This window comes from Molossus molossus, unplaced genomic scaffold (genome assembly GCF_014108415.1).
Source record: "Molossus molossus isolate mMolMol1 unplaced genomic scaffold, mMolMol1.p scaffold_m16_p_16, whole genome shotgun sequence".
Taxonomy (NCBI): domain Eukaryota; kingdom Metazoa; phylum Chordata; class Mammalia; order Chiroptera; family Molossidae; genus Molossus; species Molossus molossus.
In genome coordinates, this window is record NW_023425351.1 from 71,167,074 (window position 1) to 71,179,133 (window position 12,060).

Sequence of the window (12,060 nt, forward strand, 5' to 3'; positions counted from 1 at the left end):
AGCCCTCCAGTCACAGCAAGGAGCTCAGTGCCTGGGACGCTCCTTCCTGTCCCTCCTGCCCACAAGGGTCTGCTGGAAAGGCAGACACACCTGACCCGGGGCCCCGAGACTTCACACCCCACGAGGTCCACGAGGACTCTTGGTGCAGGTTCCGACTGCACATCTTGTGAGCCTTTGCCGGCACACGTGCGTGGCACACCTGTGGGGTGGGTTTGCATCTCCATCGTACAGACGCATGATTGGCAGTCCAGGGAGGTGGAGCCGCGGAGCCCAGCCTGCTGTCCAGCTCTGCGGACTCTGGCATGATGGTCACCACAACCTTCCCCGCCACCAGGAGGGGAGCCTGGCATCCCGCCACCTCATCAGCAGCAACCCAGGGGCCACCAGCCCTTTGTGATTTCATGTTCTGTTTGGCTTGTGTTTGAACTCTCCCCTAGCTCCACTGTGCATGGCCAGTGGCTGTGGTGTGGTGTGGGTGGCCCAGGCGGATGAGAGAACAGCCCTGTCCCAGGTAAGAGCACACCTGTCCACGAGGCGGCCGTCCTCGGGGCTGTGCACCCCACCTGACAGGATGGCCTTCGTCACACTAATCCCAGCTGCGTCCTTGCTGTCTGGCACCAAGCCTGGCACATAGCATGTGCCCAGTAGAAATAAGATGATGAATGCGTGAACCAAAGACAACGAACAAACGAGTAAAACCCCGAGTTCCTTTGGACAAAGATGTGAAATCAGACCTGAGCAGCTGCTGCACTACCCCACGTCCCCTCTGAGCCGAGCACACCGCTCGGATCTGCTCCTGTCTCTCCTGCGTGCACTGCATTGGAATCTGCAGAGGACATCCACGCCATGCTGCGTGGCTGCGTGGCGCCTGCGCTGTCCACGTGTTAGAGCTGGTCAAGCTCATCGCTGAGATGTCAGCAGAGTTCAGTCCCCCACGTGCTGCCCCAGCCTGTCACTGGGCACCATGTACGAGGAACCAGGGGCGTCTGTGTCCAGTGGGGGAGGGTCACGCGAATCAGTCATCGTTTTGTGACCAGTTTGGCGCAACGGTGGGTAAAGTACAAGGGCACAGATGCTGCCAGAGCCTGGCTCGTCCCAGCCGGTGAGGCCCAGAGGTGCGGGGGGAGACATGAGAGGCCGAGCAGGTTTCTGTCGTTGAATCCCAGGCTAAGGACTGGCTTCTGGTCTTGGGGCAAAGGGGCCTCGTTAGAGGACTTTGGAGAAAACCTCGACATTTCACCTGCTGTCAGTGAGTGTGACCTGAAATGAGGATCCTACCCTGGGGGTCACTGTAGGACCCCTGGTCCTGCCACGATTCTGCCACATGATGCTGTGTGACCCTATGCGGTCGTTTTACCTCTCTGAGCTTCAGTCCCTCTACCTGTCAATCAAGAGGATTCAGATCCAGTGGTCTCCACCATGTCTGATGATGGGCAAGAAGCTGTGATGATCACTAAGAGGTCTCCACGATCCTCCAGATTAGAAGGTGTATATTGCCCGGCTGGTGTGGCTCAGTGGTTGAGCGTCAACCCCTGCACCAAGAGGTCGCCGGTGTGGTTCCCGGTCAGGGCACATCCCCAGTGGGGGGCATGCAGGAGGCGGCCAGTCGATGTTCTCTCTCATCGATGTCTCTATCTCTCTCTCCCATTTCCTCTCTAAAATCAATAAAGACAATTTTTTTAAAAGAAGGTACACACCTTCTGGTTATGGAGGTATTTCTTAGGGTTCTTCTAAACTCTGTAAGCTGCAGGTACCGCCTAGTGGAGACCAGCCCTTTTCCTTAGGGAGCAACTTAACATTAGGGCCCAGAAGTGTCAGGTACGGAGTAGGTGATCTATGCTTGTTGGATGGATGGATGGATGGATGGATGGATGGAGGGATGGAGGGATGGATGCTCCTTGAGTTGCTTGTGTCTTTTCTTCCTGCTCTGGCACGTCCAGCACTCTCCTGCCGGAACGACATGCGGTACCGAAATACCGACCTGGGAGGGCTCTCTGCTTGGAGGTTAGAAGCATGCTTACGCCCGTCCTCAGAGGCGGGGCCTGCGGGTGAGTGTGCCTGTGCGGCCCTTACCCAGCTCCAGGTGCGGCAGCTCGGGGACATCCCTCATGATGAGCAGGAAGTAGGCGCGGAGTCCCCGGTAGGCACGGAGCAGCAGGAGGCACAGCCCCCGGTGCCACTTGTAAGCGCGCTGCATGCAGTTCTCGGAGGGTGCGTAGAAGTTCCCCTGCTGGGGACAGAAGCCACAGTGAGTGCCTGTGCCCGCAGCCTGGTCCTGAGGAAAGCGGAAAGGGGGTGAGTCTTTTCCCTCTCCCTGTGTGCGAGAAACACCGAGATGAGCCAAGCCTCCGTTTACCACGCTCCCATAAAGCAGTAACAATCATAGTCATACTGCTAATAACAGAGGATGATGACGATGACGACAGCACCGACCTCACAGGTTCATGGAAGCCACTCACAGGTGTCCCTGTAAGAAGACACCATGGGGACAGACAGAGGTGCGTTCCTGTTCACAGGGAGCTGAGGAACTTAGCAAGAGCCTCCTAGCATGTGGGTGGATAGTACCTCGTGCTGAAAAGGAGAAAAACGCATCTGGTAAGTTAGGAAGAGACCCTGAGGGGACGGCGTCCTGTTGGGAGGGCATTCTGGAGGCGGCTCTGAGCGTGAACACAGGGCCTCACATGAACCCGGCTCTGTGGTCTGAGGTCCCTTCTGGCTGGTACCTAAGAGACACATTCAACAGGGTCTCGCATCAAAAGACTTTCCCATTTCACAAGCACCAGATTCCGTCGCGAGGACGTGAGTTCACCAGGCACGGGTGAGCCACACATTCCGACTTCCCATCTTCCCGATGTGTTAGGAACAAAGTCAGCACAGTTGCAGAAAAACTAACAGAGCATGTGCAACGCAGGGTGCGAGCTGGCCCCGGGTCTAAGGAGAAGGAGGAATTGCCTGTTTGTGAGGCTCTATCCCATCTGATCATCAACAAGCACCATGTAAGGCGGAGACGCCAGTTCTCATCTTCAGAATGAAATAGGAATAGGCAGAAACCTCCACATTACCAAGGAAATGCAACACAGAGTCCTCATCCCCCAGAATCAACACTTTCTTGTAGAGCCTTCTAGAATATGTCCCTATGCATATGCACACATATGTGTGTACATGTACTTAACAATATGCAGGTATGTCCTGAAAACACACAGACATGTCAGCTAATGCTCTGGACATTGCTCTGTTCCTTGCTTTTTATCACTTATCATGCCTTGAAGTTCTTCCTCATCAGACGAAACAATGAATGATAGGAACGCTATCCCCATCTCCCAGATAAGAAGACGGTGGCTCTGAGAATCGAATGACTCTGGCAAGGTCACTGGGCTCCGTCCACAGCAGAGATGGTTCCCAAGCCGAGGTGCTCAGTACGCGGCGTGGGCCTCTGGAAACCGAGCCCGGCACCAGACAGCTGCTCAGCTAGGTCTGCAGGCTTGGAGGGAGGCATTAATCTAAGTCCTGCAGCGCCTCCGTGAGCTGTGACTAAGCAGAAATCAAAGCAGACATCGGATTAATGAAGCCTTCAGCTCCACTAGCTACGGGTCCCTAGTCCGTTGGCTTGCAGCATCCCCGGACCTCCTGTTTCTGGCCCTGCTCACACCTGCATCTTCTTGCCGCCACTGTCTCCTTCAGGAAGTGCTCCAGGACCCACCGGAGAGGCCCAGGACCTACGACGTCTGTGGTCATGTTTCACTGTCAAGACCAGACATCATGGATTTTTCAAGAGACAAAGAAAATGTTAGGGCGTCTTCGTAAAGCTTACTCAGTATGATTCAGCTGCTCAAAAACCACTGCAAGACTCATCTGACTAACTTCAAGTCTGTGGAGCAAAGCAAGAGAGTCCCCTAAAACTTCTGTGGGCTTGGAATTACAGGAGTAACCTGGGGTCTGGGGGTCAAGTTCAGCCTGTGCTGCTCACCAGCTTCAGCACCATGGACAAGGCCTGAACGGCCCTCACTGGGCAAGGAAGAGAGTAAAAAAAAAAAGAGTAAAACTTTGCATTAGCACAATAAACACGCAGTCCTTCAGTCTTGTGTTTATGATCAGTAGGAATTTCCTGTGAATCCTTCCACTGATACACCTAAGTGGTCGCATTTTCTTTAGCGGATCGGTCAATCCCTACATCCCCGACAGACTCGGACCTATTTAAACCTTAAAAAGCAATAACTCGTTATGACATGTTAACTCTGAACGATTCATCACTATCCTCTGAGTTACCTTAATGCCTATGATGCATTTTGGGTAAATGCATGCATTGTCACTGCTGATCAGTTTGACTTTAGAGAGCGAGATTTTCACGTGACAAGTATGATTGGGAGTCCCATGGGGCTTCTTTATGTTCTTCAGCAAGGCATGGGGCCAGTGGAGTTCCATTTATCATGCTCCTAACTGCTCTGTATTTGGGGCTTCCTATTTGCTAAACATGTGAGCTCCAGAGATTAACATACACTCTCCCCATCCCCAACCCCCATTCCCCGGAGGAAAATATTTTGAAGTTGAAGGAACCAGAGACACAAACACGTAATTGTGCTGAAATGTGGTGATACATTGGAAGAAGCCTTAGGATGCTTGGCATGTGTGGTGGTGTAGGCAAGGAAGGCTTCTTGGAAGAGGCGGCGCCACAGGTGAATATTTGAAGAAGGGATGGAGAGCGGGCAGGCCAAGCACGGGACCTTTCATAAACAAAGACTCAGAGTGAACAAATAAATCAAGTGCAGGGAAACAATCACTCTGCCCATCGAAGGTAAACGAGCCAGGAGAGAGAGAGACAGATGAGGCCAGGCAGACAGGCTGGACTCCTGTCGCGATGGTCTGACATGTCACGGTGATCAAGAACCGATGGGCAGGCACCCAGGGACACGTAAGAAATGAACAAAACACACAGCAGTGACCCTCTCGTGGAAGCGGGGAAGGCGCGTGTCCCGACTCCAGTGTCTGGCTAGTCCTCACATCCGGTCCCCCAAACCTTCAGGGAAATTGAAATCCCTGATATAAATTTACAAAAGCGGACCGGGCCCTGAGAGGGGAAGTGAGTGGCTCTTGGTGCCATGGCGACTAAGAGACAACCCAGAATCCCAGAGCAGGGCCTTGCTCTGCTGTCCCACAGGGCGCTTTTCTGAATCCACTGACATCAACGTCTTCTCAGCTGAGGGCAGGGATAATGGACAGGACGGGGGGAGGCGGACTGGCCATCGGATAACGGGATTAATTGTGCAGCGTGTGAAGGACCGGGTGATAATCACCCCCAGCCCCGAGAGGCCCGTTCGAGATCATAAACTCAGACGTATCGGCAGAGTTAAGTGAGATGTCTGTCTCTGGGGCCGACCGACACTGCCCTGGGGTGCTGTGACCATTCCAACAGGGCCTACTTTTGAAGCTGGAGAGGTTCTCTACGGTGTGTTAAAGAGGCAGAGTTCTAAGCTTTTGTGATCTTAATGCTGAAAGGTATTGAGTTCTTTCAACAGATACAGAGGAAGGTGTAGAGGCAGCATCTCCAATGACTCTCCTGTTGTGAATTCTGAAGTCTCTCCTGCAAATCTGGTCCTTGTCTCTCCCCTTAGACCTTCTAGTGGGCTTTCAGTATAGGGTCAGTTCTGCAGGGAACCCGAGACGGGGGCCGCAGCAGACCAGCAAGTATCGAGCACAGGCTTGTGTTCTCTCCACACACACACACACACACACACACGTCTAACCACTTCAGGGAGAGGGCTTTTCAGAATAATTCTGAATGATCACACTTGCACGTGTGGTATTTATTGAGCGTCAAATGCTCACACACACACACACACACACACACACACACACACGAGGGCTCCAGCATGGACGACACTGTTTGCCCCTGAGAGGCCGTTGGTCTAACAGGAGGATGGACGATGGTTTCCGGGGAGATGGGTGGACCTTGCACGGAGCAGGCAGAGGGAGGCGTGAGGCTCCGTGACCAGCCTGGGTGGTAGGCAGAGCCTCCTTGGGCAGGTCACATGCACTCCAGGTCCTGGAAGATGGGCCAGGGGGACGCTGCGAGCAAAACCCTCTGACGTGCGGCTCTTGTTACCCATTGGAGACCAAAGGACTCGGGGGCCGGGCATGAGTGTGAACGAGAGGGCACCGGAGAACCACAGCCGCTTCCACAGTGAGCCGCACAGCCGGGGGCGGAGCCGACGCTGGGGAGTGAGAAACAGCTCCCTCCATTCGGATTCGTTCATGGGAACCTCCGACCCGGCAGCCCCTTCAATCAGCACGTCCACATAACACACACCACGGCGGTGGAAGGGAGTGACGATGCACAGGAGGGACCCTGGGGCATGGGCCACTCGGGCAGGAGGCTGCAGAGCCTGCTCCGACCCCTGGCCCTGGAGTTGAGCACCTTCTTCAGGTCCAGGCCACGGGAACTCGGGCAAACGACCTCTCTGCGCCTCAGTTCCCCGAGGCAGGCCGGGGTTATAATAACGATGGCCTCACAATTGTTGCGAGGGTTACGTGAGACCATCTATGTCAGCGTCGGCTGGCGACAACATCGTCAACACGGTCACCGCCGAACGGCACCTGACGAACAGGTTCGCCCAGGCCAAGCATTTGGAAATGTGCCCTCCACCTACCTTTACATAAATGGTGGATGAGAGCATGTGCTGTTTGGCTACAAGGATGCAGGCATCCCCAGACCCTCTGACTTACAACAGGAGGTAGAGCTGAACAGCTCTCAGCTTCTGAGTTGGAAGAAAGACTGGATTCCTCTAGAAAATGGGGAAAGCTAGGGTCTGGGCTTCCTCACGAGGTCACTCGTCTGGCCCCCATTTCTCTACACAACAGTTAGTGGGGTCCCCCATGTCCCAGGCACTGGATGCAACAGTGTTCAAGGCCATCGTGGTGTCTTCCTGAGCGCTTTGCAGTGGGGCGCCAGTGGGGGGCAGGTAAGAAGTAGATGTTACTATGGAACAGGCAGGACGTGAAGAACTCTGAGGCTTTGACGTTGCGGAGATGCTTGCTTCCAGGACAATGACCTGTCCCTTCCAAACAGCAGCATGACAGTCGCTGAAGGAAGCTTTCACCCCCAGCCCTCTTATAAGAATGGCTCACAGACCCAAACAGGTGCAAACGGAGTGTTTAAGGAAACATGGTCACTGCGGTTCCTTCCAGAGCTGTGGACAAGGAGACGTTCCGGGAAACGCAGACCGAGTCCGTGTAGACTCAGTCCTCGAGCTAACCGAGTTCTGTGTTCACACGACCCAAACTGGTGATCATTCTACTTCTACGACTTCTCGGGGGAACTGTGCGAAAATTAATGAGACCAACAGCAGCAGGAGAAGGTGATGAGCTCGGTATTGACCATGTGCTGATCACTCTGAACACATCACCCGCGGGACGGGCTCAGCACCATGATCTACCTTCACGCAAACACACAGAAGAGAACAGTCACTTCGGAATCGTCTAGGGCTGGGTCAGAATTTCAGTTTGAGTCACTGTCACTGGGAACGAGGCCTGGCCTCGCAGATTCTCCTATTCCTCCCCGGTAGGACGGCTCTCGTACTCAGCGATGTCCGTGGATGTCAGACGGCTCGGAAGAGGCGGTGCTTGCAAACAGTGAGCACTGGGCCCCGCGGTGGGAGCTGCTCAGCAGATGCCCCTCCCCCTCTGCTTCCGGAGGACTGGACGTCCTGCCTCCTGAACTGTCCTGCGCCACCAAGTCTCCACTCCAGAGACCCTGTTCGACCTATCTCCACACACACACACACACGCACACACACAACAGACGAAGCAACACAACCACGCAGCTGCTTACTGAACACTGGCAACTCTGCCCTTTGAAAAAAATTAAATTGAATCAAAGCAGACAATAAAACCATTTCCAAAATCCCCACAATAAGCAGAACGCACGGCAGGTGATGATAAACACGCGCGAACTCGCCGAGCCCACCGACGTGCGTCCGCGGACGAATGCCATGGATAATCCCCCAGCTGAACACTAGTGGCACGGTTGCCATGGGAACAGAAGGTACTATTACACCACTGTGGTTTGATGGATCCTTTATTATTTCAATATTTGTAAAGTGATTTTTCAGGATGATAGAAACCATCAAACATATTCAATTATGCATAACACCGGAGATAGGGAGTGGGGGGCTTTGGAATACGCCTTTGGTCCTGCTCATGTTTCAGGGAGAAAGGACGCGAGGCAGGAGAACAGGCTGGTATTGGGGGGCAGGATCAAAGAGCTAGTTCTCCTGTCATTTCTGGAATTGCTAACCCCGGAAGCTGCCCCCGGCATCCTTCCTCACGGGGGTGACACGGCGTCCTGCCCGTCAGTGACGGCAAGTGTTACTGTCCCTTTACTGACCAGGGGAGGAAAAGTGTGTCTCTGACTTATACGCAAGGACAAGAGCTAGTAAATGGCAGATTCCAATTTGAATATGGATCCCTTTGCTCCAAGGCCAGGCAGGAGATAAAATTGTTCTTTTCACGAACCCACGCCAAGTCTCGAACTACTCAATGAACAGAGAGGCTCAAATTGGTTTGTAGGAGCAACTGTGAGTACAGATGACTCAGAGCACTGCTGCCATGTTCAGGAGCTGGAAGCCTTCTCCACAGGGTGCGGGGGAGGGGGAGCCAGGGACGCGGAGGGCGTACAGTGTGGGAGGGGGCGGTGGGGACTCGGGCTCTGTCCTGCCCCCTGCAGACCCCAGGGTCAGGCACCCAGGATGCAAGTCTGCCGCACTGGGTTCTCCACTCCGCTCTCCACTGTGTGACATGGGGCCACCCCTCCAGCTCTCTGAGCCTCAGTTTCTTTCCGTCCCAAACACAGGTGATGCGAAGCTCAGAGGGTGGCCATGGACAGAAGCAGGACACAGCACAGAGCGCCGGGAGCCACGGGCGATGGCTCCACCTGGGGCCCGTTTCTGGGGCCCGACTGCTCTGTGAGGACTTCGTGAGGTCAGCCAGGCACTGCCCACAGTACTGTGACTGGCAAACAGCCAGGACTTCACGGAGGCGTGCGGCTCTTGTGGGTCATACCGCAGACATCGCCACGTCGAACGGAGGCCTTATATGGTCACGTGGCCATGGCTGCCAGTCCACAAACACAACCAGGTGTGACAGCACCACCCTCTGGCTTGTCTTTAACTGAGATCCGAAGCCAGACATGGGGTCCATGGCCCCGAGGCACAGGGCAGGCCCTTCCTGGTCCCACCACCAGTGGAGGGTGCGCAGGAGACGTGGAGGTACAGTATGTGAGTGGTTAGCAAACAGGCAATAGCAATGACATACGGAGGCGCGTTGGTAAGAATGAGTGAGGGGCTGAGGCCCAGAGCCGGCTTCCCCAGCAGCCTGGGGTCAGCGGGGAAGTGGGTGGGGCACCCTGCCATCAGCAAGGACGCCCGCAGGACATGAGGAGAAACAGACACGGAACGAAGCCCAGGGTGAACATCCGCGGGGCTGAGCGCTGACTCTGCACCCCGAGTTTTATGTGGGTGTTATCACCAACTCAGAAAGGTGATGCGCTCAAAGACCTGGGTGTGCCCAGCTCCCAAGGCCGGACTCCTGGTCCATCCTCAGAGCCGTCGCCTGGAGGGGGCACATCAGAACCCCTGGGCGATTTCTCTAGTACTGCTTTCCACCCGCGCTCTAGCTGGGCTGACCCCGGATCTCGGAATGGGGCTTGGACACGCACAGTACCCCACAAAGGCTGCAGAGGTGCTGGCGGGCTCTCCCGGCTAACAGCGGCGCTGTCACCAACAGCAGGGCCCCTCCCGGAAAAGGCCCTCTCTGCCTTTCGCGTCACCGCCGCCGAGCTTCTGAAAGGTGCGGACTGGTTGGACTTCTGACGTCTGCATCTGTGCTAACAAATACGCCGAGAGCAGACACGCTGTGAAGCAGGACAGGCATATGGTGGCCGTGGGTGACCTGTGTGTGACGGGGACAGTTTAACAGGCTGAGCTGACAACAGACTCCCCTGAGCCAGCTTATGGGGGGCGGTGCGCCACCTTGCGGTTGTCTCTGAATTCCCCCCTTCCTCGGAGATGTCACTGTGCCCCCAGGCCAGGGTGAGCCGGGAAGAGGAAGAAGAGGAGAGACCAGCTGGACCGGCATTGCCTCTGGAGGCCCCGCTGCCGGTTCTCGCCAGCCCCACCTGCAGCTCCAACCCTCCTGGACACACGGATGTTCTGCCCAAGGAGGCAGAGCCCGGGACCAGAAGGTTCCACTCTGCCCCCTCTCCGCTCCCCGCGCGGTGCAGAAAGGCGGTGTGCCACCTCTTAGAGGGAAAAGGGTCCTGCTGATTCTGAGTAATTATTCCCGATCTGCCACGATATTACTTCTGATGCTTACTTTCTGCATCAACGTGGTCACGCCAGGGTACTCAGATACATATCGTCCAACAGTTTTCTAGACATTTCTGCAAAGGTTTGTTTTAGATTAGATTCGCATTTAAACGATTAGACTTTGAGCCACGCAGATTGCCCTCCGTAACGGGTGGGCCTCATCTGATCGGTTGAAGACCTGAATAGAAAAAGCTGCCCGCCCTCACCTCCGGCCAAGGACACATCGAAGGAAGTTGATCATTCAGGCAGCAGATGGTCTTTGGACCCAAACTCCCACTCTGTCTTAGGTCTCCAGCCTGCTGACCCTGCACTGCCAGCCTCCGCGACCACGAGACAGTTCCCTGAAATAAACCCCTCTCTGAGCTACGTGGGTGGACACGTGTGTGCGCACACACATGCTACCGGTTCTGCTTCTCTGGGAAGGCTGGACCAACAGGTCAAGCGTGTGTCAAGCACCCCTGCGGTGCCAGGCAGAGACGGAAATGTCACCGTAAAAACAGCACGGAGGCCCCAGGGCCATCTCATCCGATCCCCTTTCTATGGGAAACTGAGACCCAGAGAGGGCAAGCCTCTGACTCAGGGTCACACAGCAGGGTGGTGCTGAAGCCCAGAACTGAACTCACCCACGCCCTCTCATTCAGTGCCCTGCCCGCCGGGCCACACTGAGGCCTCGGGAGCAGCATGCAATTTAATTATGTGGTAAACGGAAAGAAAGATAACACCAGCAGGGGTTTCGTGAAGCACTTGTATGCCAGGCTCTAAGCTCACGGCTTTCGTACGCTTATTCATTTAATCTCAGCAACCCCGCGGGAGGCATTACTATCCCTTTCGACAGATAAGCCAGGAGGCAGAGAGGGAAAACAATTCCTCCAGGGCAGAGCTGCTGGCCTGTGCTGGGGGGGGGGAGCTTGCCCTCGCTCCCTCCGTACATCTGAGCTCTGGGAAAGGGGTACAGGTGAGAGAGGCTAATCATGACCGAGGGACACAGCCACACTCCCCTCCGTGCTTGGTCTCCCCACTCAGCCCTCTGCTCTGAGCCCCTCCTTGCTGCAGGAGCCTCCGCACAGGGAGCCCCGGGGAGGGAACGCCTGCTCCCGGGCACCCCCTCTGCGGATCCAGGGGGATTTGCTAATGCGCAGCCTCCCGGGGATTTGGAGGAGCAGCCCCCAGGGGAGGCAGGGGGTGGGTTTAATTCTTTGCCTTGCCAGGTGGGAAGGCAGGCTGGGCCGCATTGAGCCCGCGGAATTGGAGGGGCCCAGATGGATGGCGCATGAAGGAGAACCGGTCTCGAGAAGAAATCAGCGAGTTGTGCCCCGGGGACGAGTTCATAGCTCGGCACCCACAAGTCGGCTACTTTATCTGACTCGGGGAGACGCCAGGGAGTCTTTCTTCTTTGACACACATCCCCCAAAAAGCCAAGAGAAAACATTTTTAAAGATACCATACTCCATGTCTGCTATGAGTCTATTCCCGTCCTGCTTTTACACGTATTAACGCCTCAAATCGTCTTGAAAACACAGGAGTTAGCCCGTTTTAGAGTCGAGGAACCTGAGAGCCCACGAAGATGGAGACCCCCCACCCCCCCCAGCACAGCAGGCGTCTGAGACCAGAACCTTCTCTCCCAGTCACAGCAGCCTCAGAGATGCGCCAGGTCCTGCTGCAGCAGAACCAGACGGGCTGGATGAGCAGCAGCGACCCCCAG

The 12,060-nt window shown here is 55.4% G+C and overlaps 1 protein-coding gene across 1 annotated transcript in view; it reads right to left on the reverse strand.

Annotated features, from left to right (window-relative positions):
• The window catches only part of FAM135B (family with sequence similarity 135 member B), a 92,343-nt gene that overhangs the window by 31,809 nt on the left and 48,474 nt on the right, over positions 1 to 12,060 (reverse strand). Inside the window, exon 7 of the mRNA XM_036264156.1 lies at positions 2,074 to 2,227. Coding sequence (XP_036120049.1) covers positions 2,074 to 2,227 — 154 coding nt within the window. The remainder of the gene's footprint in view (positions 1 to 2,073; positions 2,228 to 12,060) is intronic.